Source organism: Nylanderia fulva, unplaced genomic scaffold, assembly GCF_048542155.1.
Source record: "Nylanderia fulva isolate GAGA-0341 unplaced genomic scaffold, ASM4854215v1 Scaffold7, whole genome shotgun sequence".
NCBI lineage: Eukaryota > Metazoa > Arthropoda > Insecta > Hymenoptera > Formicidae > Nylanderia > Nylanderia fulva.
The window spans coordinates 4,915,230-4,935,202 of NW_028190807.1; the positions used below are offsets into that span (position 1 = coordinate 4,915,230).

Consider the following 19,973-nt stretch of genomic DNA (forward strand, 5'->3'; position numbering starts at 1 on the left):
CAGACGCGAAGCGCGATGCTCCCTCTCTCTCAGAGCGCGGTAATCGAGCGATTAAAATTATAATCCCGGCGTAATCACGCCGTTCTATTATGGCGCGTAGCGCACCGCGCGAGTCTAATTAATATTAAAAGACCGAAATTAATAATTAGAAGCGTCGCGCTAAAACGTCGGCGAGAAAGCAGGCTGTCGGAAGGCGCGGCTACGCGCTGACATGCCCTCGCGGAACAATGGCTGGGAGAGCAGCAGACTTCATTATCCGTCTGGCGCAGTGTTAGAAACGATCGTAATTTTTCACCCGAGAGTATGGGATTCAATTTCAGCTGTGCGCCGCGTCGCATTACCTGTACGTCTCTCTGTCACCTTATCTTCCCTTTTGAAACGCACGTTTAGGGCGGTCTCGAGCGCGCGTATCAGATTTTTATTAGGATTCTTTTTACGTATTTACCTCCTATGGTGGGACCGTGGCGTTCCACGACAATCGTCTTACCTGAAGACACCTTCGTTTAATACGCGACGCGATCTTGAGAGAGAGAAAGAGAGATCGTAGATAAGCGTCGCTCTCGTGACAAACGATCGAGTATCAGCGGCCTCCGAGATTTTTCACGCCCTCCCTTCCGAGGAAGGGCCTATTATGTTTTCTAGTGGCCAGAGACTACCGGAGTAACGTTACTACAGGATAGATATCTCACTTTAGATGTTAGATACGCTGGTTTAATTTCGGACAAGAGGATATACGAGAAATAGAGAATGATGGACGTTAAAGATTTCATAATGTGAATCTATTATTATTATATTATTATTAGAGACTGAGAGAAATTTCTCTTTATGGACGTAATGCTGAAATTGCAGAGATTGATATCTCATTTATTATTGTTCCATTAATTAGTCAGTTTTGAAAAAAATTTCATAACGCAAAAGATAAAAGATTTAAACAGAATGCAAAAAAATAAACAATAATTGCAGGGCATTTTTTATTAGATTTAGAATAATAATAGAATAAACGAGTTTAATATATATATATATATATATATATATATATATATGCTCTATTTTTCTCCAAGACCGTTTTTGATCCTTAATGAAAGACTCTCAACACACGGAAGACCTTCGAAATGGCGTAGGAACTGTGTATGGCACTCGCCGCTCACAATCATTTCTATGATGAAACATGCGTTACATCATAATTGGATCACACGCTCGAGCCTATCTTCAGCTCGCGCAGCTGAAACAGTCCAATCTTCCACTCAGACGACACTCAACTCAATATGTGGCAGCAACGCCGCTCGCAATTACCTCTTTAACTTCCAATATATCAGACAGCCGTCCAATTGGTTTAATCGGCGAAGGTGTTTTGTACACGTTCATACAATCCACACCCACCAGGACCCAGCATCATCGTAGTGTCGCCTAGTCGGAGAAGCTACCTGCTTAAAGTGACGGTGGGTCCTTTCGTGACTGGACTACGACTTAACTTAGATCAGGAGCATCTTAACTTCGCAGCAACGAGAACTGTCTAATCCGCTCAGGTTGCTGACGATCAAACTCGTACTCGGTATCCCTCGACCCACTTTTACATTGGTTAAAGGAGCATCCGTGCACGTTTTCGAACTTCCTTTCCCAAAAGTCGTACCGCGGCAACTTTTCGCTTTAGCTTTACGCTTATATCCCCGAGTTAGATTAAGCTGTCACAAGAAAAATCAGCGGACCGTTCGAATCAACGGGAACGACGTTTGAAATTTGCAATACGTTCCTGAGTAATCCAGCAATCTCGATGAAATTTGATAAATTTATACGATAAACTGAAAATTGGATTGGAAAAATATATTAACTCCACTCGGAATATCATGTATCGCGATGCTTTTTTATAATTGGAAATGCCTCGACAGAGTTTTATCAATATCATTCGAATGTGATATATATATATACAGAGCTAAAATAATACTGTAATTTTGCAAAAGCGTGTTGGCTTATATATTTGTCTCACGTCTACTGCGCTATTAACGATAATTAGCGAAGAAAGAGCCATGCATCGTGACCGACGCACTAGAGGAAGGACCGACCGGTAACTTAATCCATCGTATCGATTAGGAAATATAACCCAATTTCAGCTAACCGATTTACTCGCACAAATGGATTAACCCGGCTCGGAGAGGGACCACGGCGTGAACACGCCGAATTGCTGCTTACTCCGTTCTTCCATAGTGCAACCCCGACTTTACTCTCCTTTTTCGCCGTTCATCTTGTTTTCAGCCACTCCCCTTGCTTCATTTGTCTGTTACGTGCAATCAAGAATCTGGTTGTCCCAGCCGGAGCATCGTACATCTGTCCGAAGGCTCTTAGCAAAGAGAGAGATGGAGAGAGAGAGAGAGAGAGAGAGAGAGAGAGATGCAGAAGGATAAATTTATTTCTTTGGAAAAATTTTCCAAACTTTAATTTGGATAGTCAAGATCAGATATGGAAATAATCGCAAAGCATCATAAATGATTCGAGTTAATTAATGTTTAGGCGAAAAGAAATAATGCCAGCAAACTAATTTCATCAATAATAGTGTTGTGTATGAGTTTCAAATTATTATATCAATAGTATAGAAAGATTATATTACAAACAGAATCACATGTACAGATATGTACAAATATTAATTTTGCTGTTATTAAATTTTTGTTATAAAAATTTATTTTTACATTATTTGATACGTATTTGATAAAAGAAACTACAGGAAAAATCTGAAATATTATCTGTACATTATATAGAGAGAAAATTCTATAGATATATTCTCTATATATTTTTAACATTATATTCTTTCATCGACAATTGAATTATTTTCGGAGAGTGCACATCCACTGGTCTTTTACCAAATAATTCAAAGCACAAATAAGGCTATCTTTGGCTATTTTCCAGCTTTGAAAAAAACCTCCATTATTTCGCCATTAAGCTTTTTCCTCTGTAATTTTTGTCAAATTTTAAGCATGTTGAATACTTTAGTAAATTAATTTTATGCCGCAGGCTTTATTCCTACATTAATGATCCCAAGGAAAAAGTAATATTTATTGCGCGGAATTTCTTTTCTCGCATTTCTTCTATTTTTTCTGTGTCGTCGCGTAAGAACGGCGGGACTCCTGCCAGTGATATTTTTTCATGTCGTGTCTGATTGCTTCCTGCTCCGGGAAATATGAGTAGACGTTTATTAGGATCGCGAAGCGTCGGGATCTAAGCGTGATTATTTATGGTATTTATCGGACTGGATTTGTTAAGCAACTTATAAATTGTGCGAGGCACATGACACATCTTAACGATTTCTTCAAGGGGGGAGAAAATGCTCGTCTCTCAGAACTTTGAAAGATATCTGTCTTAGTTTATATTTAAAATCTTTGTTCGTAAAATTCATCATTTAAAAAAAAGTGTCTGTGAAATTTTCCTGAGTTTGTTTGATAAAAAAAAAATATAATTTATAAGAGAGTGAAAATTTTAAAATCGCTCTTTTTAAATTATTAATGTTTTTATAATTATACAGCAAGAAAATATTATCAAATATTTGATCTTGATTGCGTTGGATAAGTAAACGAAAAGAGGTTTTTTTAATCAACATAATTAAAGGAAGGAAAATTACTTTTCGATCAATATTACATATCATGTGTTATTATATTCCGGAAATTTTCTTAAAGTCACTTTAAATCACTTCGTCTATATACCCTGAAAGTGAAACGCTATCTTCAAGCAATAAGTTTGAGATTAAGTCCAATGCTCTCACTGCTTCCTCGTCGAACCCGTGTAAAATCAATTCAAAAAAGATTTCGCAAGTATTCGATTTAACCAACCGAGCTCGTATTCAGAGACTTTATCCCACGTGAATTTTTAAGCAGAAAATCCAATATTGGCGTCGCGGCGCATTGTTAAGTTCCCGCTTGTTTCCTTTTTTTTGGTGGGGTTGCTTTAGTCCTCCCTCTCTCTCTCTCTCGTCCCTACCAAACGTACTGTCAATCGAGTTATTCTTGCGGGATTTCAGGCCACGGTAGAGCGAGTCATACATTATGGCGCGCGCATAATGCTATTCATGAGTTCGCATGATTATCGGAAAACTATATTTATCCTAGGCACCATATTAAATCCCTGTTTCGACGTTGGCTCTTCATCCGGCCGGCTTCGACCGCGCTTATCCCCTCGATAGGGAGAGAGGGGACGAAAATAAATATCGTCGATGATGAAAATAAAATCCTTGACACGGGTCCGACGGCTAAGGGCCTTAACCTTGTCATTCACGTGAACGTCATTTTCCGAAAGCCCGCGAGTCTCGTGCAACGATACACTCATACACGGGGCCAAACCCTGTCGATGTCGAGCTTAATGGCGGCATCTGCATCTTTTATAAGCTCCGGGAATGCGTTATCTGCATCCCCGGACGCACATCGCCGACGTCTGCCGCCTTCGCAAGCACACGTGCACCAAAATAGATACCGGGTCGTCGATTTATCGACGGTATAGGGATCGCCCTTGGAGAGCGACGGTTCCGGATCAAGCGATCGGTTGGGAGTGTGTGTGTGTGTGTGTGTGCAGTCAACCCTCCCATTTATTACCCGACACATTGATACGTATCGGCATGAATTTAACTAATAATCAGCGGTAAGCGAGATACGGCAGGAGATACTAATCGACGTCGACTGTGTTCCCGATTTGCGATCGCTTGCAATTTCGCGAACAATTTGTCATCTTTACTTAATAATTCGATTCGTAGTTATTAATGCGTCTATTGAATTATCGAGATAGGGGAGAGTCGCGAGCAATTTAATTTAGACGTACGCGTATACGGAGACGCGACGTTAATTGTGTCTGACATAACGTTCACGTTACGTCTCAGACTATTTTAATAACCATCGATTGTTGCTTATTGTTTCAGGCTTCCTCCACCGCAACAGCAAGTGACAGTGGGTTCTCTCGGCGGCGGTTTAGGTGGTGCCGGAAATGGCGGTACCGCCACGGTAGGCGCGCAAGGCCAAGCTATGGTGATGCCGGGTTTTCCGCCGCTTCGCGCCGCAGCGGTGCCGCACTACTCTCCTTATTCGCCGTCGCGCTTTCACATCGATAAACGTTGTCAGCATAGATGCTCCTGGAAATGCTTCTCGATCGTCCTAATCCTCTTGGCCGTGGCGCTTACGGCGATGCTCGCATACTTCGCTGGTAAGTATAACTATACTTGTAGAAATATTTCCATTTTTTCCGCTGATAACAAAGCGAGGTCCAACGAGGCTTAATTCGACGCGATATTCTGCATTTATGACGGTTAATTTCGAATCGAATGACGAATTTGCGAATCGATTAACGGTCGGGTTGAACTGTCTAAAAATATAGTCAAATTTGTATTTGTAATATACGACAGCGAGGGGCCATTTAATGCAACGATTTCATAAATAATATTTGCCTCGGCATAAATTTGAGTGAGCCGTTTTTATTAGTCCCAAAGCGTACGTCCGAGTCGTAACACGCCGCTGGCGGATGGTCCGCACACAATTCTATTGCCGGCTGACCCGAAATTCACGGTACAATAATTCATTATTAACTTGCAAATCTGGTTACCTAAAATCCATCGGAACGTCGGCATTACTGCACCATGCTAATTCCTATATATGCAGTGGGGGGGATTATAAATATACATATGACTGACACTATAGCATTCCGTGTAAGGCATGACGAATTTCGCGTAATCATGTAAATCATGACTAAATGAGACTTGCAAATATCAGAGTGCGCGTGTAATTTATATTTTCGCTCGATTTATAAAGAAACGATATAAGAATAAGAGAATATAAGACTATAAGAATAAGAGAATAAGAATAAGAGTAGAAGTATAGCAACGAGCTAAATTAAAAAAAAAAAATTTTACTCAAATATGCAATTTAGATAATGTATTTCCAATTTAACGAATGAAAATGGTTAAATGTATAAACAAGGCACAAAATTAATAAAAAAAGAGAAGCACAAAAGATTCAATTAAATTCGAGAGAAAGAGTAAACTATTCGAAATATTTTACATTGTATGCGCCCGCACTGTGTGTATCTACGATACATTGACATTTTTCTTGCAACGACGGTGCACGTAACATTGCCGCAACAGCATTATTTTACGGTTGACGTTTACGGTGTTTCTTTGCGACAGAAGCAGCTTCGGGTTATAAAACACGCAAGTCCATTTTATTTTGCGCTACGTTGAAACGTTTGTTACAAAGGGATATTGCTGGACCGTTATAAACTTCCAAAATGCTGTACCAAAGGCATTATTTTCACAATGTTTCAGTTATAAATATGTCAAAAAAGAAATATGTTTTTTTAACATAATGAAGAAATATGGTAATAAAAGTAACATTTCATGTAAACATATTTTTTATTCCTGCTCTTTTAGTAAAATCAATTTGCTTTTAATTTTAAATTCTAAAAACTTCCTCTGCTAAATTATTATTATCATATTTGCAGAATAGAATTTATTTTTGAATAATCCAAAGAATTAATTATTATTATTACATTGCTAGAATAAAATTCTCGTATTTTGCGTAATGAGAAATTAAATGGAATAACGTAAGCCAGAATATATATATGTCGCCTTTGAGAAAATTAAATACTGTTCAACAGCGGAAGTCCGGATCTTCTGTGAGGAGTTACAAGCGTAACATTGCCAACGTAATGGTTCATTTAACACGGAGTGGTTGGCTCCGTCCGGTTAGGGAGAGGCAAAAATATTACCAGTCGATAGTGAGAAAGGAAGCGTTTCGATAGCAGGGTTACATTTTACCCATAATACTCATAGTTCAGAAACTATAAACTGTAACGGGTCGGAGGGGCGGAAGGAAGAAACGAACACATTCGTATATATGAATCAATAGAGAAGATCGTGCCTTTATATCCCTTAATAATGCAGTGGTTCCACGTTGAAAAAGATATATTTTATTTCGGGTATAGAATACAATATAATCCTAAAAAATGTCAATCTTCATTATTTTCAAGTATCAGCGATTTAAAATTTTCAAGCTTAGTTATATACTTGCTGAGAAAACAAAACAACAAGTTATCAGAGACTATAAAATATGTATCTTTGCTAACCGAATCGGGCATTTCGCGGGGCAATGGCCTACTCGACGCATAAATCGATAGCTGTGCGACTAACGGCGCACTATCTCGGTACACCCGATGGCTAATATTGACAAATTTTGTTACGTAAATAATTTACTGCGTAATCTCACGATGTATGCAAACATGAAATCTTACTGAAACTAAACACGACAACGGCATTCTTGCCGTCTGTTGTAGTTGCACGGCTCTATTAACGAGCTCGCGCGACAAGACAAATCGTTCTCGTTGATCCACGTCGTTAAGCTCAACGTTAAAAGAATACCGTTTCGGTTAGATTATCATTGCTGCAAAAAGAACTCGGAAAATGACTTCGCCAGGTCTGTTATATGCTAATGTAAGAGCCAACGAAGTGCGAGGCTAAAGATACGCGCGAACGGGGTTGAAAATCGCTGCATCTTCATGGCGCCGGGTCCGATTAGGGAAATTAATGCCTGCCTGTTATCAGCGCGCTACAGAGAGGAACCTATTTCCTTCTCTCTCTCTCTCTCTCTCTCTCTCTCTCTCTCTCTCTCTCTCTCTCTCTCTCTCTCTCTCTCTCTCTCTCTCTCTCTCTCTCTCTCTCTCTCTCTCTCTCTCTCTCTCTCTCTCTCTCTCTCTCTCTCTCTGTGTCTCTCTCGCCGCCATACGAATTCGCGTTTTTCCATTTCGTGAGAAATCCGAAAATCCAAACGACAGTCAAGGTCCGTCTCGCAGACGTATTAGACTTTATCATCCGAGGTCACAGGGACTAAGAAGATTTACCGGGAGAAGGGAAGAATACGAAGATAGCCGGGTCCGCATTGTATCCCGCGATTCTATATAACATTCTCCGCGTTCGTCTCCTCCTACGCTCTCTCTTACAAAACTATCCTCCCCTTTTCCTGCTTCCTCGGGACTTCGTTCATATTCTTCCTCTTTCTCCTGTTCTGCGTATATCGTGAAAGGGGAAAGAAGGAAGATTGCAAAGTCGGTTCTCAGCCTCGAGGAGACTGCGCTCGCCAGCTGTTATTTCTGCATTCCAGTAAATCGAGTCTGGAATCCAATCTGCCTGTTTGCTACTGCATCCAAACTACCCCAACAGCGCCAACCTCGCGTTGTCCCCCTCTTTGGTACGATCGCGTACAGGGTTCGTTTACTCTCCCGCCGCGCGCAACATGCAAACGCGCGTATTCGCGCGCGAGAGCACAAATACGGTAAGATACACGAACCCCTTTTTTTTCGTTTCGTCTGGCTTCCGGAATGCATGGATTTTATATGCGCCCGAATTGCTTTGCTTTTCGGTAGTTTGACGTATATTTGCGCGTCCATGATCCTTACGGTTAAAATAGACGAGCAACTTATATGCGAGTAAGATGTAGATTCCTTTCGCGATTTCATTTACATGTGATTGATAAAACCGCTCTCACGACAATTGTTTTCGATAAATTCGAAAAAGAAAAATTAATTGTTTCTCGTTTCTTGATGATAAACATTTGAACTTTTAAAGTGTCATTCGTGATTTGCTAAATTTCTTGAATTGTAATTAACAAGTATTGAGATATAAATTCCCCTACACAATATTAAAACAATTATTGTGAGTTTAACAGCATGTCTACTAAAAAAAAATGATAGTTTGAGTCACTCACTTGTTTCCTCTGTTCATGAGAAAACATATTACATTATTAGTACACTATTAGTAGTTAACTTGTCAATAATAACGACACTGTATAGGCGGCTCGATAACGCTGTCGTGTCTGGATTCACGCTTCGGCGGATAGGAACGAAAGGGTAGACGGATCGATTGTAAACATTTCATTATAACGTACGCGAGCGGAAGTGGGCGATGGAACGGACCAACCGGGGGTAGCGGCGGGATAATCCTACGATAATCCGGGAATCATTCTCGGGAATGAATCGCTCTATCGATCCGGGAGTATATAATTGAAAAAGTTGTTCCTTTGCGCGCCCTGTGAACGTGCCCGCTGTCCTTCACAATCGCGCTCGTTCTTTTTATCCCCGCGAAAGGGGTAGGTAGCTGTGCAACGACCCTTCCACAACTTGCATTACGGCCGTTTTAAATTTCCGGTAGCTCATCACCAAAACTTGACGGTCTCCCGATCCAGAGTATATATTGAATTCTGAAATAATCTCGTTTCGCGCTGTGTTGTCTTTGTAGGAAAATGTACAGGGTGTTTCGGAAATTCCAATTGGCGTTGGGATAGATTACTTAGAGATATCAAATGCAAATTTATTTTGAAAATTTTCTATCAAACTCTCTAATTTCCAACATCAAATATTTTAGAATCCTGTATGCCTATAATAATAATATTAAAATATTCAAAATATCAAAATTTATTCTGGAGTAAGTGCATAAAAAATTGAAAAATGCACAATTGTATTACCAAAGTTTGATTTGACAAAAAGCTTAATGTACGTCTTGAATTAAATTACTTTTTTTAAGAATTAATTTAAACTATACTTTTTAAAAATTTAATATTAAATAAATATTTGATATTCTAAAAGTTAGCAGACGACTTTTTAGATACCGGATATATACGTATGTTTGATACGTGGAAAGTTGGATTGCTGAGCTACGATAATATGAAGCGAGAACGAAAACGATGCAACGCTGACTGGGACGTATACGCGAAATAAGGTCATTCACAGTTCACTGCAACTCAATTTCAGTGATAGTTACATGGCGGCTAGGCAACGTCGATCCCGAAGGAATAGTCGCTCTTTTCCGGTCATTTCGCCTATCTCCGGGCTGACGTGCGTATGTGTATATGTGCATGCTCTCTCGCTCTCTGGTATCGGTTGTGAGAAAGCAAATGTGTATGAAAACTTTTACGTATGTATATGTTTATCTCCTCATGTATCGCGCAGTTTCCTTTACCTCGAAGAAACTTGTCAAGGACTATTGCCTGTATGGTAAACTTCTCCATGATGAAAAACAAAGTTTGACATTATTGCGAAAACTTGAGCAGATTAAATGTAAAAAAATTGCTTGTATTAAAATATAATTTATATTAAATTCAAAGTAATGCCTACTACGATTTGTTTGATAAAAGTTCAGTAATTGCTCTGATACGTCATTTATGATATCGATTTTATATATTCGCGAAGCAATTTTTCTACGCGCGCGCGTTTGTGTAGCGAAGCTGTAGAGAAATAATAATGATACATTACAATAGCAATTCCACTAGAAATAGCGCATGAGCGTGCGCGATAATGAGTGCTATTATCGCGACAGAAAGCTTATACAATCCGCGATACAATAAATCGCGGTAGGCGAAAACGCGTCCATTAAATATCAAGCGCCGAGTGTATCGGCGAATCGCTATTTGTCAAATCAGCCGCGCGGCAATAACACGCGAATTCAATTATGCGTTATCGCTGTTTTGTTGCGTTGATAAGCCAAGAGGTCGTTAGTTGCGAGGTTGCATTGCGCGCGGGGTCCTGCCCCTTTTTAAAAACTCTCGTTAAACCGCGTAATTAATTCGTGACGCTCGCGGCGCACGAGACAGATAATTAATTAAACCGCAATATCCCGCCACGGATAAGGGTTTTATTGCCGAATTTATCATGGCGTTTATAAATTCAACGAACTTGCACTTATCGCTTAGAAAACATTAATATAAATGACCCCCAACTTGAGATAAAATTACAGAGATAACTTGAGTTATAGAATATCAACATAAAATTGAATCTCGGATTCCTCCTTTTTATCTCCATTAAAATTATGTATCATAATTATTTTCGACGTAATAAGAATCAATTAAATTAAACACATCGATACTGTTTTGTTGAAGCTTATAAAAGAATGGAATTCTTGATAAAGCAATATCGCGTATAGGTGATACATGCAACTGTGATTCAAACTATAAGGTACCTCGAAGACCTCGAACTGTATTATGCGGATACCTTGTTTTAAAAGTTACTCGAGCAAAAAAATCGACTTGTCATGGAAAATCTAGTGCACCATCGTAATTCGAAAGCGATTGTTCGAATTTATGAACCCATTAGGCTGCTCCCAGAGGTTCCACTAAAGCCGTTCTTGATTCCTGACGCTATAAAAGCGTCGCACGATAATGCTATTTTGCTGAATACGCGTCGTATATTACAAATATAACACTTATCTACGTGCAATTGTATGTAAGACTGCATACATGGATTTTTTCACCCCGAAGCTATTAAAATTGTCTGTGTGCGCTATTTAGCGCGTGATTTAAGCATAATTGCTTAAAGAAACTTCTAAAGGCAAACATATTTAACGTATTATACGTTAACAAAGAAAACGCAAATTTAATTATCTCTAATGTTTAATTATGTTCAATGATGTTGCAATAACTTTTTGAATATTAACAATAATAGTAACTATAATGATGAAATGCATACATAACAATTATATATAATGATAAATAATTTATAATGTTATATTATAATTATAAATATTAAATTATAAATATAAATGCAGAAAAGACTCTATATATTGCATGAAACCGTAAGCATAAACTCTCGTCTTAGGATAGATGCTCTGTTTATTTTCCAGCAGTGAGTTCTATGCGCCCGATAGACAGTACTAACTGCATTCTGGTTCAAGATAGCAAGGCTGTCACTCACGAAAACGCACACATTCACGATTCGATATCCACGCAGATACCCACAGAAGGTAAATATCGAACGGTATTAATTTGCATCTACTCTGCATGATGTAAATACTCTCGCGTACAGCGTCACACGGTAATTGCTTTTGGGAAGCGCGAGTGGATGAACGTTCCATCGATATAATATCCTTAGTGAAGGCTATATCGTCGCGCATCCAAATGTCATTCGCTATAAAGATTTCACACTACGAGCCGTACCAATTCAGAAGGATAATTGAGCAATTGAGTTATACAAGTAACGCGCTTGATATGAAGATAAACTGATGGATTTGGAACGAAGAGAGCAACATGTAACACCATATAAAAAAATAACGTGAACGCTTCTACCTCTTATTCATATTTAAATTCTTTCGATAATAAATATTTTTCTAAAAGTCTAATGCATTAAGAGAGAAATAAGTAAATATCTAATACAAATTTTTTTTCAAATTCCATATTCGTCGAACGTAAATCTCTGTATAGAAATGCACAATATGTCGTATAGTGATATAAGTCAGAGAAATAAAAGCTTTTTTTTAAGTTTAAAAATACTATTGCGATAAAAAGCAATAAGATTAAACAATTTTATAAATTTTTTTCATAGTTTCGCTGACTTACATATATCACTGTATTATTCAACGTGGCATCCTTCGCATTTCTTTCTCGCAGAATCCCTACCGACGAGCACAGCGGAGCATTCCAGCGCTGCAGACAGCGCCGGCGATCAGCAGAGCGATCCGCAGATCCAGCAATCCGCGCAACAATGGCCGGCGGTACTGGAGCTGCAGGCCTACAACGTCGCCCATTCCGCCATCATTCCTCCGTACCACTTCTGGAACACCGAGTTCCGTAACAAACAACCGGCGTTCATCAGGCTGAATCTGACCTTGCCGTGGGGCGCAAATTTCGCTGTGTACGGCAGGCGGAACGTCGCGCCCAGCGTCACGCAATACGACTTCGTAGAGTTCGTGAAGGGTGGCAGGGTGGTTCAGAGACTAAAGAGGGACGTGACTGCCGAGGCCGTCAGTTTTATGCAGTCTGGTAGCTCGCAGGATATACACGCGGAGCATGCGGCGCAACCGGCCACATCTTATCAACATGTGCTCATCAAGAGAACTATTGTGGAGCCGCTAATGGTCAACGTCAGTCTGTTGCAATATTTCGACACCGGCGACTGGTTCCTATCTGTCTACAACGACGAACTGCAGCCTTACAAGGTCACTTTAGTCGTAACGGAAGCGGAGGGGGTCTCTACTACCTGTCCCAATGACTGTTCCGGACGTGGATCGTGTTACCTTGGCAAGTGCGACTGTATAGACGGATATCAGGTGCGTTCTCACGAAATGACCCTATTATCTAACTATATATATATATATATATATATATATATATATATATATATATATATATCAGAGAATATAAAACGCGAAATCTTGCGATTGTTTCAGGGTGCTGATTGCAGCAAAAGCGTATGTCCGGTTTTATGTTCCTCCCATGGACAATACGGCGGTGGCATGTGCCACTGTGAAGAGGGTTGGAAAGGCGCCGAATGCGATATACCGTTAGGTGACTGCCAAGTTCCTGATTGCAATCAACATGGTCAATGCGTCAGAGGATCCTGCGTCTGTAACCCTGGTTGGAAGGGCGCCTTTTGCGACGAACGTAAGCTAGCAATGGAAATATAATATGCTCGATTTAATAAATGCGTCTGATGAAAATTTTACCATGTATCCGGATTATAAGAAATTTAAATTGCTTGCTTTATTTTTGAACTTTCTGACGCGATGGGTAAGCAGAAAAGATGAAAAAGATTTCGAGATCAGCAGATTTTATTTTATCGAGATTTGTTTGAAAATATTATTCGAGCCCGATTTGCGATGATGTTGCGCTGCAAACGCACGCATATTTCAGTTTTAAAAACGGCTTAGCGGAAGTTGCCGGCGGGAACGTTTACCTCGAACATCTATTTCTGTCCCGGAGCGTTATTTCTTCATGTTTGTCACAACACCATTAATTTTCCCATAATTCAAGCGTACGTCCTGGTCCTCTATCCGGGGAGATTCAAGATATTAGTAATGCAGAGTCCCCACCGGTAGAGAACACAGCCCCGGCCTGTGTACAATCTATAATTAATGCACGCGGAGTTCTCCAAATTTACATATGGGTCAAGCCATGCCAATTCAACGCGACAATTAGTTTCATATTGTTTTGCGAAAATTTGAATAATAGACGACAAACGCGCGTGCGATACGCAGCTGCGTTCGATACGTTATATAATTTCGCACTCTCAGAACTTTCGAGACTGAATGACACACGATATAAATGACGAGATTATTCGCCGGGTACGAGACGCTTCGTCTCTGACATTCTCACGGTCCTCGTTAGAGATCCGCTCACTCGCCGCTTTTTCCTAAACGTAGACGAAAACGGTATTAATTCCACGTCAGTGGAATATGTCAACTCCAATTGTAGGAACAATAAATTTGAAGACCGGAACGGATTTGCATCAGTCGCAACGCGATGGTAAATGAAAACTAACAAGTAAAGTCTGCAAACTTTGTTGAATCTGATGAAAATTATGAATTTATTTTTATCAAAATAAAAAAAACGATAGTAATATTTATGTAATACTAATTAATTATTACGTTGCTTTATTTTCAATATTTGAAATTTTTATAAAACCTTTCTGCTTCTTCATTTATCGTTGAAAATTGATGTTTCAACATTTCGACTAAACAGAGCTCGCTTTAGAGAATCATTCTGTACGTATACATATATATATTATTAAATACTCCTTAATGGTATCATACTTCAACGCCCAATTTCCTGCGTTCCGTATAACGGCGAACGCACCTGCCAGGTTCTAATGAAAGCGAACAAATCTATGATCCCATTCGATCAACGTCGTGCATACATAATGCAAGAAGAATCCGCTAGGAATTTCTCTCATCTCTTGCATCCCGCGTATATATACATAAAACGCGGCACGGACGCAAGGCCGCCGCGCCGAGGACGCTCTGGAATTAAGTTTCATAATTTCCCCGGGGCAGGTGGGATCCGCGGGAATAATGCAATTGTTCCGATGCCATAATTTAAAAAGTTGGTCCATTCGTCCACGCCATGGACGCAATCAGCGGCGCCCGGGCGTGACGAGCAGAAAGAGAAGGGCTGATAACCGAAGGGATATGAGGGAGAGAGGGTTTGCGCCGCTCTCGAACGAGAAGTTTATACTTTTACGCGAAGACTCTCTCTCTAAATCGCGCGCGCCGAACCGTTGAAAAACTCAACGATCTCATCCGCTCGATTCGTTCTTTTTCGACTTTCAGCCGACTGCGCTGATCCGAACTGCAACGGTCACGGCGCCTGTGTTTCCGGCAAGTGTTACTGCAAGGCCGGCTGGCAAGGAGAACGGTGCAATCAGGTCGATCAGCAGGTATACCAGTGTCTGCCCGGCTGCTCCGATCACGGCACGTACGACCTCGAATCTGCGGCCTGTGTTTGCGAAGAGCACTGGACCGGGGTCGATTGCTCACAGCCGAGCTGCGGTTTGGACTGCGGACCTCACGGATCCTGCGAGCAGGGTCGTTGCAAGTCAGTATACCTACACACGTTCACATACGTCGTCCTTTATACATCGGCGTCCTTTATGGCTCCTCCGTGGACGTTGCGACCGGGATTCCGGAAACTGGGTTAGCCGTGCGCGAACGGGCAAGCAGCCGCTGGCTGGCCAGGATTGAAACGAGAAAAGTGACGCGTGTCCCGACGCCCGGTCGTTTTTCTCGGATTAAAGGAATTCTCCACGGCGACCCCGATTCGCGTTCTCTCCCATGTGACGCCCGCACCTCGCGCGAGATCATTGTTTAATGCGAGGGATTTGCGGAATTGCGCGGACGTGGCGGCCATTTACGCGCTCTATGCTTCATCGAGTATGATGTGTGACGAGTTTTTTTTTTTTTTTGCAACTTTTACGACTGGAATAGATTATCGTGTAATGTCGCGTCGAAGACTGCGAAACGTAAAGTCGTTTTCATGACGGGAGCACGTCGCGAGCATTTAATAGTAATTCCCTCGCACGAGTCGAGAAAGAGTAACGTTTTGTCGGGACGTTGAAATATCGTGGAATAGATGTGGGCGAAGAATGGCCTAAAAATGAGTAAATTGCTCGTCGGGATCGCGGGCACAAAAGTTGAGGCTAAAAAGGTGAAAAATTGCGAGAAAAAGGCTCTGTCTTACGAGGCGCCAACTTATCACAACTCGAAGGACCGTCCCTTCCTACTTTCCTTTGTCAGAATCAAGGACGCGGGAGAGGATCTCTCCTTTCTCATATTCTAAAGCTGACGCCTCTCGTCCACCCCTCCTGTCCCATCGCCGAGAGTTGGCGTAAAAGAGGCTCTAAGTGCAAAAAGTTCCGCACGACGGCGGAACAACTTCGGAACTCGGTTCAAACTCGCATTTTTTATTGCAGCCCGGTATAAACGGCGAGAAATGATTTTACGTTCAACGATACTTCCATTTAACATAACAAATCCTGTTAGGAACATTTGCGTAACTTTTCAGAATAACCGGCGCGATTAACGTAATAAAACCGAATTGTTTCTCTACGCGAGTATTCCTTGTTTATTCGTCGTTCCAGCTGCTAAATGAAAATTAAAGTACAGTCGATATTCGTAGATTCTCTATAAGGTGTACTTGTACTTGCAGATGTCACGACGATTGGACCGGAACGAAATGCGATCAAAAACCGTGCGATGCACGTTGCGCCGAACATGGCCAGTGCAAGAATGGAACTTGCGTATGCAGTCAAGGATGGAACGGAAGACATTGCACATTACGTATGTAAAATAGTAAATTATGTTCTGAACGAGTATCAGTGCTTTACTCTACTCGCGCACAGGCATATATTTTGCAATCGATGTTAAATTCTCCGATTCGAAAGTTCTTTTGTGGCGCGATATTAATTAACTTGATTAACTCTATGAAATTGTAATTATTAAAGAAAACGAAAACTATCTATTTTTCAATAGCCGGATGCGAAAATGGATGCAGTCGCCACGGACTGTGCACCCTACAGGACGGCGAATATAGTTGCGAATGCTCGACCGGATGGGCCGGTAGAGATTGCAGCATACGACTCGAATTGGAATGTAATGATTACAATGACAATGATCAAGGTAAGTCTATAAACTATGTAAATCTTAAATTGCCGCTGATTAGCGACATACAATTATTTATCTATGTTTAATGAATATTTTTCTTACAAAGTTTGGAAGAGAGAATTTATCGAAATAATAATGCTGCGATAAAATATTTGCACAACAGGCTAATATTGTGTTCAAATATAGAGTAAATATTAGTGTCTTACTTTTATTATTATTTCTACTCTTTTAATTATCCGATATTCTTGTAATTAATTTTTTATTTCGCTTTAAAGATAAAAGCGCCAGAGATAGAATTGATGCAAAGAATAGAATTCATATTAAAAAGCGAAACGCGCTCGAGTGGATATTTAACAGATTGCCTTTCTCAGATGGCATGGTGGACTGCTCTGACAGCGAGTGCTGCACGCACGAAACTTGTACAGAACATATCATGTGTCTTGCTAGTAATAATCCTGTGGACGTTCTTCTTCGAAAACAACCACCCAGTGTCACAGCGTCCTTCTATCAACGAGTTAAGTTCCTCGTCGAGGAGAACAGCGTGCAGAGCTACGCCCACATGGACGAGTACACGGAAAGGTAAGATCGATCATTTCTATTCGGATAAACTAAAACTCGAATTAGAATTCGCTTTAGTCTCTTACTTTCATAATATAAGTGAGAATAACGTTCGAGCGACCGAGAACTCGCCATTTTTTCAAATATTCCCAGCAGATTTTTCAGTTCCAGGTAATTCGGATAAAATTTCGCGATGTTCTTTTGCATTAACATTTTGAAGAGACGTGTATAAATGCGGCAACGACTCGGTCGATCGTAAACGTTGTACATATAACATTTAATGAAGATAAAATAGCATAGCTGCGTGTCATAGTTTGGCCTTTTTACGATTTTCATGCGACCGCGCATTACTTTTCTCGTTTTTATCTCGTTAGCCAGAAACAACACGCGTATCATCGTGTTTGGTTGAATACTTTCGTTCCTTTTGATACGGCACGCCGTGAATCTGCCTTCGAAATGTATAGTGAACGTTCTAAAAAGCGTTATTTATTAATGTCCAAATTGCAATTTACAGGACTAACTAATTTAATGTGCGAAAATACAATATATCGCGTCACGCTGCACGCGATTATCGAGTTATGAATATGATTATGTAACTTGCGCGTTTCAATCTGTGGTAACAGTTTACGATGGGGGGTACATATTTTCTCATATTTATTATACCTTTCTCTTACATGATCCTCTTGAATACGTGTGCATAACAAACGCGCACCAATAATTTCGCGTGAACGGAACAAAGTTAATTAAAATATATTTTCAACTTTGAATACAAATATGATGTTGTTTTCAATTTTATCATAATTTATTGTAGAGACGTAACACATAAATTTCACATTTGCAAAATATAAACATTTAATAAATACTACGCGCAAAATAGCAAATCTGGTAATATGGAAAAATCTGCATATTATTGTTTTATTTTAAAACGAAGTGAGAATAAAAATAAACAAAAAAAGTATGACTGGGCGAATATGATGCGAAAATAGTTTATATAAATTTCCGTAGTTTTATTGATTTTATTTAATAAGCACGATAACGATAAAGAACATTTCGTTGATTAAACACGTCACACGTCGAAACTATTGGTTCACGATTACACGTCGCGAATATTTTCCAAATGGATATATATATGTATATGTTGTGATTAATTATTTATTAAATTGATATTCCCCCATCGTGACCGGCCATTAAACGCTACAAAAATTTGATCGAATCGTCATGAATCCACATCCGTGACAGCTGAAATATCGAGAGAGCCCCCGGTGGGTGACACCCTACAACCCCCTAATCATCATTTTCCTAGTGTTTCACCCTTTTCCCCCCTCCGAATGCCAATTGTATCGATAATTACTTCGGAACCATTGCCAATTAAAGGTTTTTTTTAACTAGTTAATCTCCGTATCTCCCGTATGACATAAAACTTTCAGATATATAATCTCATTATAATATATTATCGAAATTAATTATTAACAAGCGTTACGTTGACGAATAAATAATTAAATAATCGTACATTTTACATATATGTGCGATCGATTTATCTTTACCTTCACATTAATGTGGAAAAAAATATTATTTATTAATAATTACAAAAAAAAAATACAAAAAATCATTAAATAAATAAAATGTATACTAGATATATTTTTGAATATTTTTTGATATATAGTTGACGAATAGTTGACAATAATAATTGACGAATATATATAACTTTATATTTTATACATTATAAGTTAGTTGAAAGATATACAGAAAAGATTAAGGGCACTTTATATTCTTTCATACTTAAGATAACAAGTTAAATACATAATTCATGAGAATTTATTTACGTAATTATTTTTTTAATTAGAAAGTTTTTTCTTAATCTTTGCTCGGCATTGGAGAAATAATTATCGATATGTATGCGGCTCGACTGGGAGAGGCCGCAGAGGCATTTCGAAGGAATCGTGTATTTTGTCTAGTGTTTATCCTCTGTGTGTAGCCCTTTACCACCACCAGATTACCAATCACCCTACAACCGAAGACCGAAAAAAGGCTCCGTTTTGCCTACGGACTGAACGACGAAAGTCTGCATAACGAGAATATATGCTAGAGACTTGCTTTTGTATTATCTTATTAAGTTAATTCATTTTTCACGCGTTAAATGTACTCTAGGCACTGTTCGTTCTCGTTATAAAATATAACAGAGTACTCGGCCTGCGCGCAACAAAAAAAAATATATAATTAACTCATATATAAGGAAGAACAGAGATACATTTTCAAAATTGCTTTCCGACACCAATAATCTGGCCATTCGTTAAGCGATTACGAGAAAGGAGTTCATAGATAAAGTGTACGAATGGTTGAGTCAGACAGGCAGAGATCAAAACTCCCTTAACGAGAATTTGCAATTATCTGTGAAAGTCTGTGCAGAGAGCTATCGATGTCAAAGAGCACAAGCGCCGTGACTCGCCCACTCGTAAAAGTATTTCTAGATATGGTAGACACAAGTTTGAAATTTCTCGTACCATCTTCTTCTTTTTGCTCCACGAAACTTTGTATACGG

At 39.7% G+C, this 19,973-nt stretch overlaps 1 protein-coding gene across 9 annotated transcripts in view; it reads left to right on the forward strand.

Annotated features, from left to right (window-relative positions):
• The window catches only part of Ten-a (Teneurin-a transmembrane protein), a 472,969-nt gene that overhangs the window by 432,379 nt on the left and 20,617 nt on the right, over positions 1 to 19,973 (forward strand). For 8 of the 9 annotated variants that reach the window (XM_029314061.2, XM_029314062.2, XM_085488619.1 and 5 more), the window contains 8 exons: positions 4,892 to 5,172; positions 11,627 to 11,746; positions 12,390 to 13,048; positions 13,169 to 13,382; positions 15,047 to 15,311; positions 16,422 to 16,552; positions 16,745 to 16,891; positions 17,248 to 17,455. In XM_029314061.2, coding sequence (XP_029169894.2) covers positions 4,892 to 5,172; positions 11,627 to 11,746; positions 12,390 to 13,048; positions 13,169 to 13,382; positions 15,047 to 15,311; positions 16,422 to 16,552; positions 16,745 to 16,891; positions 17,248 to 17,455 — 2,025 coding nt within the window. The remainder of the gene's footprint in view (positions 1 to 4,891; positions 5,173 to 11,626; positions 11,747 to 12,389; positions 13,049 to 13,168; positions 13,383 to 15,046; positions 15,312 to 16,421; positions 16,553 to 16,744; positions 16,892 to 17,247; positions 17,456 to 19,973) is intronic. The other variant, XM_085488617.1, reaches the window with a different exon arrangement.